This window comes from Pituophis catenifer, unplaced genomic scaffold, assembly GCF_029215685.1.
Source record: "Pituophis catenifer annectens isolate HBS135680 unplaced genomic scaffold, rPitCat1.0.hap2 SCAF_15, whole genome shotgun sequence".
Taxonomy (NCBI): domain Eukaryota; kingdom Metazoa; phylum Chordata; class Lepidosauria; order Squamata; family Colubridae; genus Pituophis; species Pituophis catenifer.
The window spans coordinates 13,628,723-13,652,905 of record NW_027256895.1 but is presented as its reverse complement, the minus strand read 5'-3'; the positions used below and the strand labels follow the sequence as shown (position 1 = coordinate 13,652,905).

Genomic DNA, 24,183 nt, shown 5'->3' with positions numbered 1-24,183 from the left:
ACTGTTCTTGTTTAATCTTCAAGGCCTCCTTATCATGAAAACAGGAAATAAATTCGCATCTTCCCATGACAAAAAAACCCATTCATTCAAGGCTATCATTCCAAATCCCTCCGCCTCCTTAATCCTCCGCTAACTCCCCCCAAATCCAAATACTTAAGGTTTTGCTACCTATATATTTTCAAAATGTTAATTCTTTTAAAAAAACAAAATTCAAATTGATGTCATCCTTTAAAGGAGGAGAAACTCGCCGACAAATACAGTAAAACCTTACTGGTCTGAAGGATCTTAAATCTCTTCCAATATGCAAAGGAAGAAACCGATTTAAGAAACGGGGCTCAATTCAGTTTAGCATTTGTTAAATTCTGCGCCGCAATTCCCAGTCACTCCACTCAGTGGGCACTCAGAAAAAATGGCAGTTTCCACAGTCTGGTCACGAGGAGTGCCTCTCCATGGTCACATGAATCATCTCTACCAACTCTCTCCTTCCGGAGAGGTTTTGCCTCTCTCAATCTAACATCCGGCTGTGATTTCCTTGCAAAATGATGTCCTGCTAACAAAGAGGACATCATTTGGCCATCCTAGAAAATGATAAGGGACGGGGCAAGTTTTTGGACACATTCTGTATATCGGCCCTGTTTGAGGTACACCGATTCAAAAAATTTTGCCTTACGACGCACCCAGGGGTGGGATTCAAAAATTGTAACAACCGGTTCTCTGCCTGGTTGCTGGGTGGAGGTGGCCATGGTGGGCGTGACCTATTCGGCCTCCTGCACCACGATTGGGGGGGGGGTGTTTTCACCCTCCCCACGCTCCATAGGCTTTCCTCGAGCCTCCGGGAGGGCAAAAATGGCCTCCCCTGGGCTCCGGAGCCTGGAAATGGGCCCTTTTCCGGAACTTCTGGGAGGCCCGTTTTTTGCCCTCCCAGAGTCTCCGCACTTACCTGGCATCCAAAACTGGCTGCATGGAGACTCCTGGGAGGGGCAGGGCCAGTCAATCCTTGCAACTACCGGTTCAGCAAACCAGATGTAAAATTAGCATCTGGTTTGCCGGAACCGGCTGAATCCCACCCCTGAACACACCCAACATTTCGCACCAAACATTGCAAACGGACACGAGAATTTTAATGTCAGATAGGTAGGTAAAACTTTTGTTGAAGCTTGCGTTTATTTTAATCAAGCAGCAGACCTGAAGCACAAAGGATCCACGTAAAAGGGAGAAAGGCATTCACTGTAATTGAGGACTCCAATCCACACAGTAAACTGTTTCCATTGGACGTAGCACTGGTGGTGCTAAGAGATGATACATGCACGCAAAGCATGACGTATGAGATTTTTAAGTGTTTTACACCTTTGGAAAAAAAACCACCCCACTATATTTTCACAGGTTGGTCTTTTTTTAAAAAACCAGCTCCACGTTGGCCTCCGTGTCACTTGATGCACAAGAACACGGTTGAGGAAACTCAACTTGGAAATTACCCCAAATTTCACGACAAAATGCGTAAAGCTTTTTGGGAGCGACGGAATTTGAAGGAAGGAAAAATAAGGAAGGAAGGAAGAAGTTTTGCTTGCGGCAAATTTCCTTCTGCTTTTTACGTTTTTTTTCTTAATCGTTCAAGGGCGAGGAAGTCACCGGTGCGTGTCTAGAACTTAAACGGCTACTCCAAATAAAAAATATCTCTTTGGCGGTTCGCTGGAGGTGCAATTATTTCTGGGGTTCGTGCTTCTTCCATTACTGAGAGGTGTAAAAAAATTTTTTTGAGTTGTAAATCGCAAACTAGCGAATGGTAGGTAATCCCAGTTTGCTTGTATCACACGTAGAACGACATCAGGAAATAGCTGGAGAGGTGAGTAAAATTACACTTCCTACAGTCTAATGCGGTATTTTTTCAAAGTTGGTGACTTTTAAGACATGTGGACTTCAATTCTGGGAGTTGAAGTCCACACGTCTTAAAAGTCGCCAACTTTGAAAAACACTGGTCCACACAACTTAAAAGTCACCAAATTTGAAAAACATTAGTCTAATGCAACCCTAAAGCTAAGTAGGTTGCCAAGCTTGCTTTTTGCCAAGAGAACATTCTTTGGATTCAGTGCCCATCTCTTCTTTCCGCCATCTGGGGATGAAGGAAAAAGATCCATGTACCACAGCCGCTGTGCTCATTTGAAGGCCTCCAAACCAAACGGCTCCGGCATCACAGCGACGCCTGAACGAAGCTGGATTTCTGGCAAATGTAGACAAGAGAACTGTTTTAACCGAACAGACCAGGATCCAGGAGCTGCAAGCTACACACAAAAGCGTGGAAATGTTCCACCGTCCAGGGCGGTCGAGAGAGTGCCAAGGGGACCTCTGTATTTTGCACAGCGCTGGTACTTAGAGGACTGCCTCAAAGAAAGAAAGAGAAAGAGGAAAAAAAAAAGAATTGGGTCATCACAGGGCAGAATCGCAAAATTGTGTTCCAAAACCTCCCCTGGGCTCCGGAGGCCAGAAATGGGCCTGTTTTTTGCCCTCCCCAGGCTCCGTAGGCTTTTCTCGAGCCTCAGTGAGGGCGAAAACAGCCCTGTTTTCAGACTTCCGGAACTTCAGGGAGGCCCGTTTTTTGCCCTCCCAGAGCCTCCGCGCGGGCGCTGCACTTAACCTGGCATCCAAAACAGGCCGCATGGAGACTCCTGGGAGGGGCAGGGCGGGGTGGGAGGGGCCAGCCAGTCCTTGCAATTACCGGTTTGGCAAACCAGATGTAAAATTAGCATCCGGTTCTCCCGGACTGGCTGAATCTCACCCCTGGACTTAAATCCTGGACTAATGACCACAATTGAACCCCAAATTTTTGTCCTGTGGGTGAATTTTGCCCCGTTTTACGACCTTTCTTGCCACCGTCATTAAGCAAATCACTGCCATAGTTAAAGTCAGTGGCACGGTTGTTAAGTGAAACTGGCTTCCCCATCCCTGTTGCTTGTCAAGTTGGTAAAGGGGGGGTCACGTGACCCACCCGGGGACACTGCAACCGTCGTAAATATGAACCAGTTGCCATGCACCCGAATTTTGATAACGTGGCCATAGGGATGCTACAACGGTTCTAAGTGAAAAACGGTCCTAAATCACTTTTTTCCATGCCGCTGTAACTTCGAGACATCGCTAAATGAATGGTTGTAAGTTGAGAACAATTTGGAGGGAGAGGAGAGGGGCATTTCAAAAGGTTTATCTTAAGAAACCGAGTGCGCTACTTTTCAACACCCTCAACTCTCCTCAAATTGAGCCAAGGATGCATTTAACGGGGATGGCTCTCAAAAGGCAGAAGTCAGAATTTCTCCGCCTCAAGAATATTCTTAATTTTCACTCCTTTTTTTTAACGGCTGTGTAATCCTTTAATTCAGGGTAGAGTTGGGGTGACTGGATGGAGCTGAGCGTTTACTGGCCGGATGCCCTTCCTGATGCCATGCGAGGTTCCCAGCAGATATTTTTTTCTCGTCGTGCCCTGAAAAAATATCTGCCGCTACCTAGGATTGAACTTTCAACTTTTTGAGTGGGAGGCAAGCACCACAAGGACACACACACACACTCTTAATTCTCAATCCTCCAATTTATCCCGTCCTTTTCTCTCCTTTCCCCAGAACAGTTAGTGGTTATAACCTTGCAACAGGCAGAAGAGAGAATTAAGGCACACTCACTTAATCCAGGTGGGGTCATTGAAGGTGACAAGCAGATCCGTTCTGTACTGGGGGAGGCGGAGTAGCACTAAATGCACACACACATCGTTTTTGGCCTGCGGACCAGAAAACAGGAACAAGAAATCAATCAGGCCTAAGTGAAGCTTCCCATTTTATACTGATGGAGGGTGAAAGCCGGCTTTTGACATCATGAGGGCTAGCACCTCTTCTTTAAAAAAGGGCATATTCACTGAAACGGGACCTCACCACATTGTTCGATTCTCTTATATAAGCCAAGCAAGGCCCCTTCTGTCTAATCTGGATGTTGGCAACCTGCGGCTCTGGAGCCGCATGCGGCTCTTTGGGCCCCTTGCTGTGGCTCCCTGCTAGCCAGCTAGCTTTGCACCTCGCCCTCCCAGTCACTCCTCGCCTGAGAAGGTAAAGGCGATGGCAGCAGATGGAGACTCACTCCATATTCCAGAGCAGGAGCGAAGCGGCCCTGTATTTGCCTCTTCTGGAGGTGGCGAGTACCGGCATCAGCACTCGACACGCAAAGAGCCATTTGGACCCGTTTCCCACAGAAGCCATCTTGGAACCATTGAAAGGACTGTGTTGTAGATTGGAGATAGATGATGTCGTATCGCTCCCCCTCTGTTGGGAGAGGGCTGTTCCATTTTGACACCAATGGCCTCTTTGACCCCTCTTTCAACCGATGATCAACGTCAAAATGGAACAACCCTCTGTCAACAGTCAACAACACTGTCCTTTCAGCAGTTTTCAAGAAGGCTACACACCCATTTGCACTACTCAGGTGACCCTGAGGACACAGACAAACCTCCAAGTGGCCTCAACGACTGTCTAAAAGAACGCAAATAACCAGCTGTCTGCAAGGAGTATCAATCCTTCCATTCCCCACCGTCCAGTCAGAGCTGAAGAAGTTTCTTGAATGAGAAGAGAAATGTCTTCAAAGAAAAAAAACCAAAAAGTCCAGTTGCCTCTTTGAAAAAAAGGACCTTTGGGACAACCATGACCTGAAGGACTGAGCATCTCCATAGACATTTGACCATAAGGATGCCATAACTGGTCGTAAGTATGAAAAACGGTCGTTTTCACCCCAATGTTGGAGATGTGGTCACAAACTAGGGACATACTACCACATGTGGTGGATGTGCCCTAAGGTGAGAAAATTTTGGTATAAAATTAAAGGGTGGTTGGAAGAGATTACACTCCAAAAGATAGGATTTTAAACCAGAGATGTTCCTCCTGGGAATAATTGATAGAAAAATGGAAAAAAGTCTCTATTATATTATATTGCATATTCTAATGGCAGCCAGAATTACTCTAGCGCAAATGTGGAAGTCGACCAATACACTACCGGAAGAAACAATAATAAAGAAAATCTTCGAATGAGCCGAAATGGATAAATTAACGATGGAGATCAAAGAAAGAGAAGACTCGGATTCTTATAAAGTGTGGAATAGGTTTTATACATGGTTGGAAAACAGAAATCAAATTAAGAAATAAGAATATAAAGTGAAATTAGATATTAACATACTGGATATAAATGTAAATAATGATCCTGCTAACAAAAGTTAATTATGAATATTTAAAAATAAAGAGAAAGGAGCGGGAGGATAAAAGCTAAGAGTAAAGACAAAAGTCTATGCAGGAAGTTGTAAAATTGTATATATCTGTTGTTAGTATTGTATTTTAACGTCTGGTGTACGTGTGTGGTTTTTTTTTTTTGTTGTTGTTGATTTCTTTTGCTATTGTGTGTTTGGCTTTAAAATGTAAAATACTCAATAAAAATTATTTTAAAAAAAGAAAAGAAAAACGGTCGTTTTCAGTGCTGTCGTTAACTTAAAACAGTCACTAAACCAATGATCCTAAATTGAGGACTGTGCGTTTATGTGTGTGTGTGTATTATATGCCCCTTTTTCCTCCCCAGGTGGTTCAACCTGCAGAACCACCCTCATTGCAGAAAAATGTTCGGACCAAGGCCGACCAACTGGCAGGGCACACTTCGGAAATAGGTAACCTCGCCACCCACCTCCTCGTTGAATTTAGCGACCTCTTGACGGCCAGTGAGTTGCCAGGCGCTGCTGCAGCCTTCAAATGCCAGAAGAGCGGGCGCAAACTGTCCTTGGCTCAAAATCTCCGAATTGGCCGCGCTGCCCGCAATGTCTTCAAAATGGTACCTGGAGGGACGGGATGGTTAAAAAAAAAGATGATGATGATGGGTGGACATCTCTCATTCATCCTTCCACCAATGAATCTCCTGTCGTGACATGGAGATAAACTCACTTAACAAATGTTAAATTAAGTTAACCTTTGTTAAGTGCGTACGACCTTCCTTGCCACAGTTGTTCACTTATCAATTGTAGTGATTCACTTAACAAGAGAGCCTTCTCTGTGGGAGCACCCGCCCTCTGGAACGAGCTACCTCCCGGAATACGGCTGATTCCGGATCTCCGCACTTTCCGTAAGGCCCTGAAGACGTTTTTATTTCAGCAAGCCGGCCTGGCCTGAATAGGTTTTATGGGTTTTTTAATTGTATAGCTAGGGGTTTTAAATTGGGAGGCCGTTTATTTAATTTATTTTTAATTATCTTAACTTTTATATTGCATGTTATTTTAATTTTCGGCTGTTCACCACCCTGAGTCCCTTCAGGGAGAAGGGCGGGATATAAATCTAATAAAATAAAATAATAAATAAATAACAAACTGAAGCAAAAAGGTTGTAAAATGGGACAAAGCTCACCTAACAACAGAAACGTTGGGCTCACTTGTGGTCGTAAATCAAGGAATACCTGGGTAGGATAGTATTTTTATTTTTATTTAATTCTATTCGTGCCCAACCCAAAGACTACGGCTTCCCAAAGATCAGCCAGACCCAGCTAAGTGCTGCCACCTAGCTGTCATATTTTGTTATTTCTTCCCCCGCTCCCTGCACGAGGGAGTTGTAAAAGTGGAGATGCTGGGGATCGAACCCAGGACCTCATACATGCAAAGCATGCGCTCTACCACTGAGCTACATCCCCCTCCATGCCAATCCTTCCAGCAGCTGGTCTCCTGTAGTACAATGGTAGCCTCTGAATCTTACGTCCTCTTGCTTGTATTTTCAGGTTTCACCAGTAAAGCCAACATTTTAGGCTTTTGCTATGTAATTAAGTTAGATTCTTCTTAGTTGCAAAGTCGTGTCTGACTCATCGTGACCCCATGGACAACGTTCCTCCAGGCCTTCCTGTCCTCTACCATCCTCTGGAGTTCATTTAAGCTCACGCCGACTGCTTTAGTGACTCCATCCGGCCACCTCGTTCTCTGCCGTCCCCTTCTTCTTTTGCCCTCAATCCTTCCCAGCATTAGGCTCTTCTCCAGGGAGTCCTTCCTTCTCATTAGGTGGCCAAAGTATTTGAGTTTCAGCTTCAAGATCTGGCCTTCTAAAGAGCAGTCAGGGTTGATTTCTTCTAGGACTGACCGGTTTGATCGCCTTGCAGTCCAAGGGACTCGCAGGAGTCTTCTCCAGCACCAGAGTTCAAAGGCCTCCATTCTTTGGCCCTCAGCCTTCCTTATGGTCCAACTTTCACCAGCCATACATTGCAACTGGAAAAATCATGGCCTTTTATAACTATTATAATTATTACTATACTAATACTAATACTAATAAATACTAGTCTCCGGAGAAGGGCGGCATATAAATCAAATTAAAAAATAATAATAATAATACTAATACAGTACAGTACAATACAATAAATACAATACAATTTTTTTAAAAAAATTTGATTTATATGCTGCCCTTCTCCCGAGACTCAGGGTGGCTTACAATGCGCTAAGCAATAGCCTTCATCCTTTTGTATATTTATACAAAGTCAGCTTATTGCCCCCACAAACTGGGTCCTCAATTTACCTACCTTAGAAAAGATGGAAGGCTGAGTCAACCTTGAGCCTGGCGAGATTCGAACCTGCAGTAATTGCAGGCAGCTGGTCTTAATAACAGGGTGCTTTAGACCACTGTACTACCAAGGCTCATTGCTTATCTTGGAAATAAGCCAGTCTTGGAAACAGATTTGCTTTCTAGAATAATTTGCAGGGAAGTCCATTAATTTCTGAATTCATGGCCTCTAATTAACATGACATACAGCTGATTCTTCTCTTTCTTGTATTTCTTTGGTTCAGATTATTACAAAATATGGAACAATTGGTATAATTGGTTAAAAATGAGAAATAAACAAAAAATATAGGGGGAAATATTACTGATTTTAAAAAAATCTTATTAGATTAAGGAGAGGTGAAGAAATATATTATAAGTAGAATGTCACTTGGAAAGAATGCTTAAGAAGGAAACATAATCTTTTTGTTTATATGTTGTATAAATGTTTGTTGTGTATATGTTATGTTATGTCTTTTTTAATATTTATACTCAAATAAAAATTTATTTTTTAAAAAAAATAACATGACATACAGCTGGTCCTCGACTTACAACCACGGCTGAACCCAAAAGTTCTGTTGCTAAGCGAGACCGCTGTTAATTGAGTTTACCCCATTCTACGAGCTTTCCTGCCGCCGTTGTTAAGTGAATCAATGCAGGGGTTAAATTAGTAACCCGGATCTTAAGTAAATCTGGCTTCCCCAATTGTGTAATTTTGTCCCGGAACTCGTTTTTTTCCCTGCAGGCTTGAAACTCCAGCACCAATCTACCCTGCAATGAAATGTCCAATTTTGCACCGCATACCTGGCAGCGTTTTCATCCGGCACCCCTGCTTGGTATTCCAGCAGCTCCACGATGACGCTCTGATCTGTGCTGGGGTGAACGAAGGCTTCCTGGTTGTCAGGAACCTGACGCATTTCGCTGCGAGGGAAAGACAGAGACGGGGAGAAGAAGTTAGGGTCAGCCGGTGACTACGTTTTTGTGAGCACGTGGACTTTCTAAAGACACAACAAGCAGGCCATCCTCTCTATATGGAGATACTCAGTCATCCAGGTCATGGTTAGAATAGAATAGATCCGTGATGGCGAATCTATGGCACACGTGCCACAGGTGGCACGTGGAGCCATATCTGTGGGCACGCGAGCATTGCACTAGCTCAGCTCTAGCACGCCTGTGCGCGCCGGCCACCTGATTTTCAGGCCTTCCGGGTCCACCGGAAGCCAGGAAACGGACTGTTTCTGGCCTCCAGAGGGCCTCTGGGGGGGGTGGGAAGGTTGTTTTTGCCCTCCCCAGGCTCCAAAAAAGCCTCTGGAGCCTGGGGAGGGTGAAAAACGGGCCTACCGGGCCCACCGGGCCATCACGTGCAAAAAGCGGGGGAGTGCGGGAGGGTCGCATGCGAGGGGCAGGGCGCATTGAATTTTGGGTGTGGGCACGCATGCGCGTGCCCCCCCCGCGCAACCCCCACTTTTGGCACGCAACGGCAAAAAGGTTAACCATCACTGGAATAGAAGAGAGTTGGAAGGGACCTTGGAAGTCTTCTAGTCCAACCCCCTGCTTGGCAGGAAACCCTGTACCCGTGATGGCCAACTTTTTTGTCATCACGTGCCGAAATGCAATGCGCGTGCGACCCCCCGCATGTACGTGCGACCCAGTGGTGGATTTCAAATTTTTTTACTACCGGTTCTGTGGGTGTGATTTGGTGGGCGTGGCTTGGCTTGGCTTGGCGGGCATGGCTTGGTGGGCGTGGCAGGGGAAGGATACTGTAAAATCTCCATTCCCACCCCACTCCAGGGGAAGGTTACTGCAAAATCCCGATTCCCTCCCGATCAGCTGGGACTCGGGAGGCAGAGAATAGATGGGGGCGGGGCCAGTCAGAAGTGGCATTTACCGGTTCTCCGAACTACTCAAAATTTCCGCTACCGGTTCTCCAGAACTGGTCAGAACCTGCTGAAACCCATCTCTGGTGCAACTCCCACACGCTCCCTCCACCCCCCGCACATGCACGTGTGACCCCCCCCCATGCTCCACCCACCCCCGTGCATCGGGTGGGTTCTAAATTTTTTTACTACGGGTTCTGTGGGCGTGGCTTATTTTGTGGGCATGGCTTGATGGTCATGTGACAATTCTTTAGGATTTAGCAGAGGTACTGGTCTACCAGGCTTTTAACTGCTTGCAGAGCTGTACGATCTACCCATTTATTTTTTGCAGGCACTGATCTACTCATGTATTTTTGCAGGCACTGGTCTACCTATTTGTTTTCTTTTAACACTGATCAGCTGTAGGGCAGCCCTTTGAAGCCCAGCGGCAAGAGTTTAAACAGTTTTTTCCCTCTAGCCATCAGCTGGGACTCAGGAGGCAGCAATAGATTGGGGGTGGAGCCAAATAAAAGGTAAGAATAACGCGGGGGATGGGGGGGTGCGGGGGGAGCATAACCAGTTCGGTGACATCATATCGTCACCACTACCGGTTCGGGAGAACCAGGCCGAACCGGGAGGAACCCACCACTGCCGTGTATGTGTGTGCAACCCCCCCCGCCCCCTACACATGCGTGCACATCTCCCATATGCGCCCTGTCCCCCCAAACATGCACGGCAGAGACCCAAAAATCAGCTGGCCAGCAGGAGGCGCCCGCGGATGCACGGTGGAGCTGAGCTGAGGCAACGGCTCGCGTGCCTGTAGAGAGGGCTCTACATGGTACCTGTAGCATGCATGGCATAGATTCGCCATCACGGCCCTATGTCATTTCAGACAAATGGTTATCCAATCTCTTCTTTATAAAACCTCCTGTGTTGGAGCACCCACAACTTCTGGAGGCAAGTTGTTCCACTGAGACTTTGCAGAATAGGGTGACCCCGTCTTCCATGTGGCAGCCCCTCAAACATTGGATCATTGCTATCACATCTCCCCTAATCTTTCTTTTCATTAGACTTGTCATTAGACCAGTGGTGAAATGTACAATTTGTTACTACCTGTTCTGTGGGCGTGGCTTGGTGGGGGTGGGGGTAATATGACTGAGTGGGTGCGGCTAACTTTTTTTTTTTTTTTTTTACTTTTAAAACCATTTTTTCTGCAACCTCTTCGGCTGAAGAGGTTGTAAAAAAATGCTTTTAAAAGCCTCTGACGATCCCAGCTGGCTTGCCTGATCAGCAGAGGCTTTTTTTCCTTTTAAAAACATTTTATCTATAACCTCTTCGGTGGAAGAGGTTGTAGAAAAAATGCTTCTAAAAGCCTCCAATGATCCCAGCTGAGCCGCGCGATCATCAGAGGCTTTTTAAAATTATTTTTAAAAGCATTTTTCGGCCAAAGAGGTTGTAGAAAAAATGCTTTTAAAAGCCTCTGACGATCCCAGCTGGCTTGGAGCAGAGGCTTTTTTTCCTTTTTTTCCTCTTCGGTGGAAGAGGTTGTAGAAAAAAATGCTTTTAAAAGCCTCCGATGAGCCCAGCTGAGCCGCGCGATCATCAGAGGCTTTTTCTTTTATTTTTAAAAGCATTTTTTCGGCCAAAGAGGTTGTAGAAAAAATGCTTTTAAAAATTAAAAAAAAGCCTCTGATGATTGCTAGGGAATGTGGGGGGGGGCAGGGATTTTTGCTACCGGTTCTCCGAACCACCCGCCTCCATCACTACCGGATTGGGCGATCCGGTCCAAACCAGGAGCATTTCACCCCTGCATTAGACATACTGAATACTTGCAATCAATCAATGCAAAGAACTGGACTTGTTATTTCCAAACCAGAATGTCTCATAGCCTTTTGTTTGACCTACGAGTTGCGCTGGGAAGCCAAGAAGCTGGTGGGAAAGCCGGAATGACCACATCTGGGGAGATGCTGGTCAGGGAACGAATCCAACTCACCTGATATCCAGACTTCCAGGAGGAAGGCGAGCCGAAAAGGCACCCCCAAAAAGGTAGCTTTCATGGGGCTCCTCGTCCGTCATGGCCCTTGCCTGCAAGACAAACCAAAGGACAGATGCGTTGGAGATCTACAGTCAAAGTCACACACACAAAATGGAGGCTCCCAAGCCAGGTTGAGCTGCAAACTGCAATGTTTTTGCATAGCTTCCTTTCTTAGCAGCAAGGTGGAAAAACAGGATAGAGTCTTTTCGGGAACCTACACTTAAATGCATAAAATAAAATACATAAGCAATCTGTGGCAACCCAATTATTATAACAAATATGTACATTTGCACTCCTGTATTAATCGGTTAGTGCATATAGTCAAGGCGATGGTTTTCCCAGTTGCAATGTACGGCTGTGAAAGTTGGACCATAAGAAAGGCTGAGCGCCAAAGAATTGAGGTCTTTGAACTCTGGTGCTGGAGAAGGCTCCACGTTTGGGTTCAGCCATGGTCGTAAATCGAGGACTAGCTGTATGTCATGTTAATTAGAGGCCATGAATTCAGAAATTAATGGACTTCCCTGCAAATATTCTAGAAAGCAAATCTGTTTCCAAGACTGGCTTATTTCCAAGATAAGCAATGATTGTATTATTGTATTGTATTGTATTGTATTGTATTGTATTGTTGTATTGTATTGTATTGTATTGTATTGTATTGATTGTATTGATTGTATTGATTGTATTGTATTGTATTGTATTGTATTGTATTGTATTGATCGTATTGTATTGTATTAGTATTACTATTTATGAGTATTAGTATTAGTATTTATTAGTATTAGTAATAGTAATAGTATAGTAATAATTATAATAGTTATAAAAGGCTATGGTTTTCCCAGTTGCAATGTATGGCTGGTGAAAGTTGGACCATAAGGAAGGCTGAGCGCCAAAGAATTGAGGCCTTTGAACTCTGGTGCTGGAGAAGGCTCCACGTTTGGGTTCAGCCATGGTCGTAAATCGAGGACTAGCTGTATGTCATGTTAATTAGAGGCCATGAATTCAGAAATTAATGGACTTCCCTGCAAATATTCGAGAAAGCAAATCTGTTTCCAAGACTGGCTTATTTCCAAGATAAGCAATGATTGTATTGTATTGTATTGTATTGTATTGTATTGTATTGTATTGTATTGTATTGTATTGATTGTATTGTATTGTATTATATTGTATTGTATTGTATTGTATTGTATTGTATTGATCGTATTGTATTGTATTAGTATTACTATTTATGAGTATTAGTATTAGTATTTATTAGTATTAGTAATAGTAATAGTATAGTAATAATTATAATAGTTATAAAAGGCTATGGTTTTCCCAGTTGCAATGTATGGCTGGTGAAAGTTGGACCATAAGGAAGGCTGAGCGCCAAGGAATTGAGGCCTTTGAACTCTGGTGCTGGAGAAGACTCCTGCGAGTCCCTTGGACTGCAAGGCGATCAAACCGGTCAGTCCTAGAAGAAATCAACCCTGACTGCTCTTTAGAAGGCCAGATCCTGAAGATGGAACTCAAATACTTTGGCCACCTAATGAGAAGGAAGGACTCCCTGGAGAAGAGCCTAATGCTGGGAACGATTGGAGGCAAAAGAAGAATGGGACGGCAGAGAACGAGGTGGCCAGATGGCGTCACTAAAGCAGTCAGCGTGAGTTTAAATGGACTCCAGAGGATGGTAGAGAACAGGAAGGCCTGGAGGAACGTTGTCCATGGGGTCGCGATGGGTTGGACATGACTTCGCAACTAACAAGAAATTAATTGGTTATATCAATAACAAAGCAATACCTTTTTTTTAAGGTGCAATCACTTTTTGACAGTGAGATGGATCAAAGTGAAGAAACTTTTCTGGAGTTCACAGGCCACCAATTCTTTTGCTACCTCCATACTGTACATTAATGAATAAAAAACTAAATTTTGTATTAGAGGTTTGTGGAAATCAAATTATCCTTCTTCCCCATCCAAGTTAAGGGAACAGACTCCCCTCAAGGAGGACCATGGCAATGGATTTAGCCACGGTGGCAAGGAACGCTGTAAAATGAGGCAAACTCTTCCCTAATCTCACCGTGGTTAAGCGAGAGTTGAGAAATGTCTCGTTTAACGACAGAAATGTTGGGCTCGATTGGGGGACGTGAAGTCGAGGGCTACTTCAACTAGATGGCAGCGAAGAGGATAATTTGAGCCATGGTGGCGCAGTGGTTAGAGTGCAGTACTGCAGACTACTTCTGCTGCCTGCCGGCTGCCTGCAATTTGGCAGTTCAAATCTCACCAGGTTCAAGGTTGACTCAGTCTTCCATCCTTCCGAGGTGGGTAAAATGAGGACCCAGATTGTTGGCGGCAATAGGCTGACTCTGTAAACTGCTTAGAGAGGGCTGTAAAGCACTGTGAAGCGGTATATAAGTCTAAATGCTATTGCTACAATTTGTCTCCCTCTCCACTAGTCTAGAGTTTTGCACCCCAGATATCGGAAGGACCCAATTGCTGATTTCTTTTGCATCTTTTCTCTTCAGGGGATTCAGAAAAGAAGCAATCAGCTCCCCATCAGGAGGCTGTGAGTTCGATCCTAGGTAGAGGCAGATATTTCTCTCTCTCTCTGGGCACAATGAGAATATATCTGCTGAACAAAACTCCGCACTGGTGAATAGGAAAGGCATCTTGACCATTTAAACACTCTGCTACAGTGATGGGTTCCTCCCGGTTCGGCCTGGTTCTCCCGAGCGGGTAGCAGTGACGATATGACGTCACCGAACTGGTTCTGCCCCCCCCGCCATCCCCACCCCCCGTGCCCTTCCCAACCCCCACGTTATTCTTACCTTTTATTTGGCCCCACCCCCAATCTATTGCTGCCTCCTGAGTCCCAGGGAAAAAAACTGTTTAAACTCTTGTCCCAGGGCTTCAAAGGGCCGCCCTACAGCTGATCAGTGTTAAAAGAAAACAAATGAGTAGACCAGTGCCTGCAAAAATACATGAGTAGATCAGTGCCTGCAAACATAAATGGGTAGACCAGTGCCTGCAAAAATACGAGTAGACCAGTGCCTGCAAAAATACATGGGTAGACCAGTGCCTGCAAAAATACGAGTAGACCAGTGCCTGCAAAAATACATGAGTAGATCAGTGCCTGCAAAAATACATGAGTAGACCAGTGCCTGCAAAAATACATGGGTAGACTAGTGCCTGCAAAAATACATGAGTAAATCAGTGCCTGCAAAAATACATGAGTAGACCAGTGCCTGCAAAAATACATGGGTAGACTAGTGCCTGCAAAAATACATGAGTAAATCAGTGCCTGCAAAAATACATGAGTAGACCAGTGCCTGCAAAAATACATGAGTAGACCAGTGCCTGCAAAAATAAATGGGTAGACTAGTGCCTGCAAAAATACATGAGTAGACCTGTGCCTGCAAAAATAAATGGGTAGACCAGTGCCTGCAAAAATACATGAGTAGAACAGTGCCTGCAAAAATAAATGGGTAGATCAGTGCCTGCAAAAATACATGGGTAGACCAGTGCCTGCAAAAAATAAATGGGTAGACCAGTGCCTGCAAAAATACATGAGTAGATCAGTGCCTGCAAAAATACATGAGTAGACCAGTGCCTGCAAAAATAAATGGGTAGATGGGTACAGCTCTGCAAGTGGTTTAAAAGCCTGGTAGACCAGTACCTCTGCTAAATCCTAAATAATTGTCACATGACCATCAAGCCACGCCCACAAGATAAGCCACGCCCACAGAATCGGTAGTAAAAAAATTTACAACCCACCCCTGCTCTGCTAGCTCCATTCAGTTGCCCAGACTCCGCCCCGCAAGGGATTTAGGGGGTCGTTAAACGACGATGATGATGATGATGATTCAGAAAAGAAGCAAGAAACGGGGATCTCCCTGGGAAGAGTGCTTGGCACTAACACCCAAGCTTTTTTTTGGGGGGGGGGTGCATTATGTCATTTCTGCTGCAAAGAAAGGAGGCAAAATAATTGCCCCCCCAAATAATTGAAAATAGGCATGGAAATCCCTGCAAGTCACAAAAATAAACTGAAAAAAAGAACCTTGGGAAAAGGGGGTTCCCTTGTAACTGCGTCACAAAGGCAGGGGATTCCCTCCCAGGGAATTCCAGAAACATGGGAAGAACCTATAATGTCATTGGAGGGAAGTTAAAGGTGTTTTTGAACCGGCCAATTGAGTGCTGTAGGGGAAAAAAAAAAAAAAAACCTCGGGACGCTCCTGCCACCTTTTCGAAAGACTCACCTTTCAGCCTCGCTCGATTGCACGCCAGAGGCGACTTCCCCTTTAAAACGTCGTCCTCCAATGAATGTCCTCCCGGAAGGTTTAGCGAGCAAAGCGGCCAATCAGAAGCCGGGAGATTGCGCTTCGGCACTCCTCCGCGCCTCGCATTCCATTGTGACGATGACGGGGGGGGAAGGGAGAGTGATGGACGAGCGCCTCGTCCAATCGCCGAGGCAGATTTGAAAAAAAAAACACACACACAACAAAACGCGTTTCGAGCTGGACGGCCCTTAAAGGGCCAGGTCTTAATTTTTTTTTTTTTTTTTTAAATGTAAAAAAAAATCTGTTCGCGTTTCTGAAAGCGCGATCGGAGGATGAGAAGTTTCTTAACGTGAAAAGTAACGCTTTGGTTCAAAAAGAATGGAAATTTGGCCATCCCCTTTATTTCCTTCCTCCCCCTTTAATTTTAAATTCCGCAGTCCTGATTTTTTTTGGCACCAGCTGATGGCTCATTTTTAATGGAAAGGAATTTTTTTTTTTAAACGACAGGTGTTTTGCTTGCTAACTCTTTTGCAGGATAAACCAATTTTGCCTATATTAAACAGGAGTTTTGGGAATGCCGTGCATCGTTTAAATAAAAATTAGGATCATATCTATTGCAACAATATATATATATATATATATATATATATATATATATATATATATATATATATATATATATATATATATATATATATGCATATTCTTTCTAATATTCTTTTCATAAAAGCCTACGAAAAAGAAAAAGACATATATATATATCTATATAGATATATATCTATATAGATATATATCTATATAGATATATATCTGTCTATGTAAGTTTTATATATATATATATATATATATATATATATATATATATATATATATATATATATATATATATATATATATATTTGCAATAGATATGATCCTAATTTTTATTTAAACGACGCATGGCATATATATATATATATATACACTGCTCAAAAAAATAAAGGGAACACAAGCAGAAGACATCCGAGATCTGAATGCATGAAATAGCCTTATTAAATACTTTGTTCTTTACATACAGTAGTTTATACACTGCTCAAACAACTAAAGGGAACACAAAACTACTCTATGTAACGAACAAAGTATTTAATAAGGCTATTTCATTCATTCAGATCTCGGACGTCTTCTGCTTGTGTTCCCTTTATTTTTTTGAGCAGTGTGTGTATGTATATATATATGTGTGTATGTGTGTATCTTCTTAAGTTTTCGCGGGTGTGCATATGCAAAAAGTTAAAATCTCGGGTGTTTTCCCGCATCATTGTAAATAAGTTGGTTAAAATGTTTAAAATTCTGGTTAAAATCCCAGTTTAAAATCTTCTAAAAATCCTTACAGAGATTTTAATTTTTTGCATATATATATATATTCGTAGTGTATTATGTGTATGTGTATTTTTATGTGTATTTTTCTCTCAGCCAGGTTTTTCCTACATAGACCAAGTTTGCAGCCATAGCTCAGTGAAATCACATCCACTATCCTAGGCTTCTTCAGACAGCAAGCAAGCATTTTGCTGCCTGTTGGGAGACTAATATAGATCTATTTCGGACTGATTGGTCCTCATCAGTTAACCACACCCTTACCATATGTTCCCTCCTCATAGAAGAAAGCAAATACTTAGCCTCTATGGGGAGGAAATATATGGTAAGATAGATAGATAGATAGATAGATAGATAGATAGATAGATAGATAGATAGATAGATAGATCTTACCATATATTCCCTCTCTCTCTCTCTCTCTCTATATATATATATATATAAAGCCAAGTGCATGTATTGCTTTCCTTTATCATGGAAAAACAGCTAATAGGCTTCACCTGTTGAATGTTTGGCTCTTGTACCAGAAAAACAAAAGTTCTAAAATGATATCTAAAGAAAAAAAAATTGCCCCCATCGTACATACAAATTGTTTTATAACTCCACGTGCTTGCTGAAATCAAGAGATCATTCCCAATCCGAAAAGCATAAATTAAACTTCTGGGCTCCCAAATGGCATGAAATTATGCCAAAATTAGTAAAACTTAACAGAGTTGGAAGGGACCTTGGAGGTCATCTAGTCCAACCCCCTGCTCAGGCAGGAAACCTGTTAGTCAAGGAAACATATTGTATCCCTTTCCCCTTCCCCTTTTCCCTTTGATCTGAAAAGTAGGTGCCTAAGTTGAGACTGATTCTGGGTAACTTTTTTCCTTAGAAATTATAATTTTTCTTATGAATTCCTCCTCTTCTTCTTTTTGGCACAGGAGACCAGATTTCTACCAGCCTGAGTTTCACATCAGGACTTTCTACGGTGCAATGACTGGCAGCTTAAAGGTGAAGCTGTTGTGTATCCTCTCAGTTGCCACCTGAGAAATATACACAAGATTTTACTAGAAGGAAGGGTGGGGGGGAAATCTTTGGTATTTCTTTGCCCTGATTGAATTTACTTCTTAAGAGTTTCTTGGATAAAGCAACTATATTTTATAGCCCCCTAATTTGAATTAATTAATTGATTAATTTAAATAATTCAAGTCATTGAATTAATCAATAGTATTTTTCTACAGTGGCCTTTATTGTCATTGTACACTGTGTATACGACGAAATTGGTTTAGCCTCTACTGGTGCAATCCATAACACAAGAAAAATAGAATGAATAAGAAATAGATCAGAATATTATACTGTGTGGGGAAGGTGGTATGAATGGATGCATGATAAAATGAAAGAAAGAGAAAAAGGTGTGTTAAATAAAAGCAAAAAGTAATTTAAAATGTCACCAGAAATATATTTTGTATATAGTTAAAACCATTGCACATCTGATATTAATGGAAATGTTACTATATTTATGTTTTTTTTAAAAAAACTCAATAAAGTTTTTTCAAAAAAAAAAAAAAGAAATAAATTGGAGTTATTGGAGATGGTTACCAACCAAACGAAATCTCATTTTAATGTTGTTAATGTTCAGTTAAAGTCACGGTAAAGTTATTATTCTTAATCTATTCTATTTATGAAATTGATTTTTATATTTCAAGAAAAGAAACGTAGGATGCCAGCAGTCTTGTTATTTTGAATGGGCTTCCCTAAATGTTTTTTTTTTTTTCCCAACCCCTGGAGGTGATGAGAGAAATAAAATGAGACAATGAGCAGAAAATTACAATAAAACTACAGCATGTGTATTTCACACCCAGAATCTGAAGGGAATCCCCCTCAATCTCTTTCTCCACCCAGGAGAAAGTCAGGATTCATTTAGCATCCGACCCTTAGCCAAAATAGGTGATATGAAATCATGAGGAATTAAATAATAAATTAACCAAGGACTGGAAACACCTGGAACCATTGTTAACTCCAGAACCGGAAACCTATATAAGTCAGAGTTTGTGAGCGAAGCTGAGAAGTGGTTGTGATAAGTTTCTGAAACTTAAGATATTATTAGCTGGCTGCTACAGGCAAGCAGCCCTTTTTTTTTCCCCCCCACCATCTCCAACATGAAGTCTCTCGTGTTTGTAGGGTATGTATGTGCCTTGTTTTATTTCTCATTTTAAAAGCCAGAGAAAAGGGGGTTTGTCTGGGGGGAAAAAGAGGTGCCTGACTTTTGTTTAGTAAAACTCAAGAGTTGATTCTAAAGGTGTAAAGTCCTTTGAAAATTAGGAAAGCTGAGGGTGGAGGAAAAAACGCCTTGGGGTATGATTAAAAACCAGACCTCAATGTTTGTAATTTGGAGAAAAAGAGGTTAGTTTGTTGGATAGAATTCCCAAATACATTGGTGAAGTTTTTGTTTGGAGAAAGGGAAAGACAGAAGTACTCTTTGTAGATTTTATAGTATTTGTTTTAAGGTGGCCCAAATGGGTGAACCATGTATATAAGAATTGTGACGTCTGCTTCACAGCTGAGCTCTGTTCCTTTAAGCCAACATTCTGGGTTCGCAGCATAAGCCAACATCCTCAAGTTGACCGTAGGGTGGGTTTTTCACAGCCTGCAAGGTTAAATTGTCTTTGGTTACTTTGGGGTTTTAAAGGGTCTTTGTGAAAAGAGGCACCGGGTCAGTTCATGGTTAGGTTTTGTAAACCAAGTGGAGACAGTACGAAGCAGTGGTGGGTTTCAAATTTTTTTTACTACAGGTTCTGTGGGTGTGGGTGTGGCTTGGTGGGCGTGGCAAGAGAAGGATACTGTATAATCTCCATTCCAAAGGTGGGTTTCAGCAGGTTCTGACCAGTTCTGGAGAACCGGTAGTAAAAATTCAGACTGGCCCCACCCCCATCTATTCTCTGCCTCCCAAGTCCCAGCTGATTGGGAGGAAATGGGGATTTTGCAGTAACCTTCCCCTGGATTGGGGTGGGAATGGAGATTTTACAGTATCCTGCCCCTGTCACGCCCACCAAGCCATGCCCACCAAGCCATGCCACGCCCACCAAGCCACACCCACAGAACCAGTAGTAAAAAAATTTGAAACCCACCACTGCTCCATTCCCACCCCACTCCAGGGGAAGGATATTGTAAAATCTCCATTCCTTCCCCAATGGCCAGGTCACGATATTTCGTGATTTTTTCCAGTTCTTTCTATTATTATTATTATTATTATTATTATTATTATTATTATTATTATTATTATTATTAGTTTTATTATTAGTTTTATTATTATTAGTTTTATTATTATTATTTATTCATTAAACATGAAAGTCAATTGAACATTTAAAATTGTGTCACAAATACAATTGACTGGTGCTAATGGTTGATATGGATTGATACGGATTGATACAGATTGTTGTTGTTGTTATTATTATTATTTGCCCCTCTGAGTTTTTTTTCCTTCTGTTTACTCATGTATTGTATGAATCTCAGTGACTGCCTGGACAAGTCAGGTTCTTCAGAAGTAGGTTTGCCATTGCCTCATTTCTAGGGCTGAGAGTTTGTGGCTGGCCCAAGGTTATCAGGCTGGCTTTGTGCCCGAAAGCAGGACTAGAACTCACAGTTTCCCATTTTCTACTCTGATGCCTTGACCGCTACACTAAACTGGTTTGTCTCTTTGGGTTGATAGACCCAATAATAATATTATTGGACTATTATTTATTTGGAATTTTTTTTTTTTCAACTTGGCAACTCCCAGATACCTGAAACCTCTGGCAAGCGAGCCCTATGGTCCAAGATGCTCTAACAGAATCTCTTTGATTTTAAAACTGCTTTATTATCTCTTCACGAATCTTGAATATTTAAAGATGGCTCCCCTTTCTGTTCTGCCTGAAACATAGATCGACGCCTAAAGTAATTTGCTCGTTCAATTTACCCTCTTACTGTTTCTGCGGGAGCTTTATGTTTCTTCCTTGCCAGAGAAGATCAAATGATGGTTGCCTACGTTTCTTAATTTATTCTCTGGTTTGAGATGTTGCAGGATATAATTCCACCTCAATTTTTCTCTGTAGCCTCATCCTTCTCTCCATCTCATCAATCCAAAGCAAAACTAATTTTGTTTTTTTTTGTCTTTTGCCTTTGTTTTTCCAATAGTATCCTAGTCTATATTTTGGGGAGCCAGGCAGTGGTGTCCATACCTTTCCCCACAGGTAAGTGTGTTGGTTCTGCAAGGGTAGCGAAGAACATTTACTAATTTTATGTTTTAAATACAAATAGACCCAATTCACTCTTCTGTATTAATCTTCTGCTAATCGGTAATGGTTATTGCCTCATGTTTTTCAAGTTTAGCACTGCTTTCTTCAGCTGAAAATCGATGTGCAAAGAAATGACGGGAATAGAAATTACTTGCAAAAAATATAAATAACATGCAGGAAGTAGCTATTGAATTTCTGTGCAGACTTAAGCTAATAAAATATTTCTAACAGCGTTTTTCTCGCCATAAATATGTATACATCCAAACTAGACTCTGTTGCTTCTCTGTGTCATATAATTTATGTGGGTATATACATAATTTTGTATTTATCTTGTCTTGTTTATGTAGTGTAAAATTGGAGGTGGTGACCCTTTAAGAGCTGTATGCAATGAAATTTCATTTTTAATGCATGCCAATTAGTGTATATTCAAAGTGACAATAAAGCCTATTCTGTTCTGTTCTATATTCTATTCTATTCTATTCTATTCTATTCTATTCTATTCTATTCTATTCTATTCTATTCTATTCTATTCTTCATTCTATTCTATTCTTTTATTCTATTCTATTCTACTCTACTCCACTCTACTCTACTCCTATTCTATTCTACTCTACTCTACTCTACTCTACTAATGTTCTGTTCTATTCTATTCTATTCTATTCTATTCTATTCTATTCTATTCTATTCTATTCTGCTCTGCTCTGCTCTGCTCTGCTCTACTAATGTTCTGTTCTATTCTATTCTATTCTATTCTATTCTATTCTATTCTATTCTATTCTATTCTATTCTATTCTATTCTTAATAATCTAGACCAGTGTTTCTCAACTGTGGCAAATTTAGCATATTTGGACTTTAAGTCCCAGAATTCCTCAGCCAGCATGGATAGCTGGGGAATTCTGGGAGTTAAATCCACACATCTTACAGTTGTCAATGTTAAGTAATAGTGCAAAAAAAGAAAATCCAGACAAGAGCATTAGAATAAGAAATCAAATTTTGCTGGGCTGCCTGTGACATTGGCTCACGGCACAAGCTAGCCTGACTTCTAACACATCCTATTATGGTTTTACGCAGGGCTCAGCAACTCGCGGCTCTGGAGCCGCATGTGGCTCTTTAATCTGCTGCGGCTCCCTGTCGCCGGTCGGCTCCACAATTGATAGGGCTTTCGGTTAGGACAGGTAGAGGAAAAAGGATGCCACGCTAGGAGGAGACTCTATGGTGGGGGAACCGGACTTCCGGTTGGCTCCAGAATTGAATGGGGGGCTTCCGGTTAGGACCTTTGTGGCTCTTTGAGTGTTTAAGGTTGCCGACCCCTGGTTTAACACAATGTGTGAAGCCAGTCTCAAGAATTGCCAGGAGCGATCAGTATAGGTGGCCAGGAAAGAGTTTTCTGGAAGCCACAAAGAACTGGTGAGGTGGAGGGGGGCACTCTTGTTAGATTTTTGTTTGCTTGCTTATTGGAAAAAATATTCCCTTTTCTGAAAGGGACTGTACGGACTGAATGTCGGGACCGCTACTTCTGGATATGGCTGGACAAGACTGCATTGGGCCAAAATTCTTGGAGTTACAGTGTCTTCAGTAAGTAAATGGGCCGGTAAGGATTTAGGTAGAGTTTAGGTAAGGCTGACCTATTTCTCAACGGCAGAAATATTTAGTGCCTGCTCAAAGGTACATTCCTTGTTCCTGAGTTGGAGTCAACTAAAATAAACACAATAAATTGAGGACCCGGATTGTGGGGGCAATAAGCCAGCTTTGTATAGAACAACACTGCTTATGAGGGGCCGAAAGCCCTAACAAGCACGTATATACATAAAAGTATGCAGGCTATTGCTATAATGCATTGTAAGCCGCCCTGAGTCTACGGTGAAGAGCGGTATATAAATTGGACTAATAAATAATAAATAAATAAATAAATAAATATAGTACTAAAACCTTAGTGTAGCCTCAATAACAGAGCCTGAGTGGCGTAGGAGGCTAATGCCTCCTAAGGCAGCATTTAACATCCAGCTGCCTGCAATTATTGCGAGTTCAATTCTCCCCAGGCTCAAGGTCAACTCAGCCTTCCATCCTTTCTAAGGTGGGTAAATTGAGGACCCAGTTTGTGGGGGCAATAAGCTGACTTTGTATAAATATACAAAAGTATGAAGGCTATTGCTTAATGCATTGTAAGCTGCCCTGAGTCTCCGGAGAAGGGCGGCATATAAATCAAATAAAAAAAAAAAAAAAACAGAATAGCAGAGTTGGACGGGATCTTGGAGGTCTTTTGGTCCAGTCCTCTGTTCAAGCAGGTGACCCTATCTAGTGGTGGGATTCGAACTTTTTTTACTATCAGTTCTATGGGCATGGCTTGGTGGGCATGGCAGGGGAAGGATACCGTAAAAACTCCATTCCCACCCCGCTCCGGGGAAAGGTTACTGCAAAATCCCCATTTCCTCCCGATCAGCTTGGTCTCGAGAGGCGGAGAATAGATGGGGGCGGGGCCAGCCAGGGGTGGTATTTGCCGGTTTCTCCGAACTACTCAAAATTTCCGCTACCGGTTCTCCAGAACTGGTCAGAACCTGCTGAATACTACCTCTGCCCTAGAGCATTTCAGGCAAATGGCTGTCCAATCTCTTCTTGAAATTCTCCAATGTCGGATCATTCCCAGCTTCTGGAGGCCACCTGTTCCACTGATTCATTATTCTCACTGTCAAGAGATGTCCCAAAAGTGCTTTTTCAAGAGACAACTGGATTTTCTGGGCTTTCTTTGAATATGTTTTGCTTCTCATCCAAGAAGCTTCTTCAGCTACTGGGATGAGAAGCGAAACGTCTTCAAAGAAAAATCAGGAAGTCCAGTTGCCTCTTGAAAAATCACCTATGGGACAACCATGACCTAAATCAATG

The 24,183-nt window shown here is 42.4% G+C and overlaps 1 protein-coding gene and 1 non-coding gene across 4 annotated transcripts; both read right to left on the bottom strand.

The window, feature by feature from the left end:
- Positions 1 to 1,151: 1,151 nt before the first annotated feature.
- On the bottom strand, positions 1,152 to 15,731 carry RANGRF (RAN guanine nucleotide release factor). Of its 3 annotated transcripts, none has more exons than XM_070954304.1 (6): positions 15,683 to 15,731; positions 11,418 to 11,509; positions 8,373 to 8,489; positions 5,692 to 5,839; positions 3,663 to 3,757; positions 1,152 to 2,379 (listed from the first exon to the last, which is right to left on the bottom strand). In XM_070954304.1, exons 2-6 carry the CDS (start codon positions 11,498 to 11,500, stop codon positions 2,280 to 2,282), a joined length of 543 nt encoding a protein of 180 aa, XP_070810405.1. In that variant the 5' UTR covers positions 11,501 to 11,509; positions 15,683 to 15,731; the 3' UTR covers positions 1,152 to 2,279. The 3 variants fall into 3 exon arrangements, with proteins under 3 accessions (XP_070810405.1, XP_070810404.1, XP_070810406.1); XM_070954303.1 differs by having other exon boundaries at positions 1,152 to 2,375; XM_070954305.1 differs by lacking the exon at positions 15,683 to 15,731 and adding an exon at positions 13,711 to 13,786 and having other exon boundaries at positions 1,152 to 2,375.
- Positions 6,610 to 6,681, bottom strand: TRNAA-UGC (transfer RNA alanine (anticodon UGC)). Its single transcript has one exon. It is a non-coding gene; the product is annotated as a tRNA-Ala (tRNA).
- Positions 15,732 to 24,183: the final 8,452 nt, after the last annotated feature.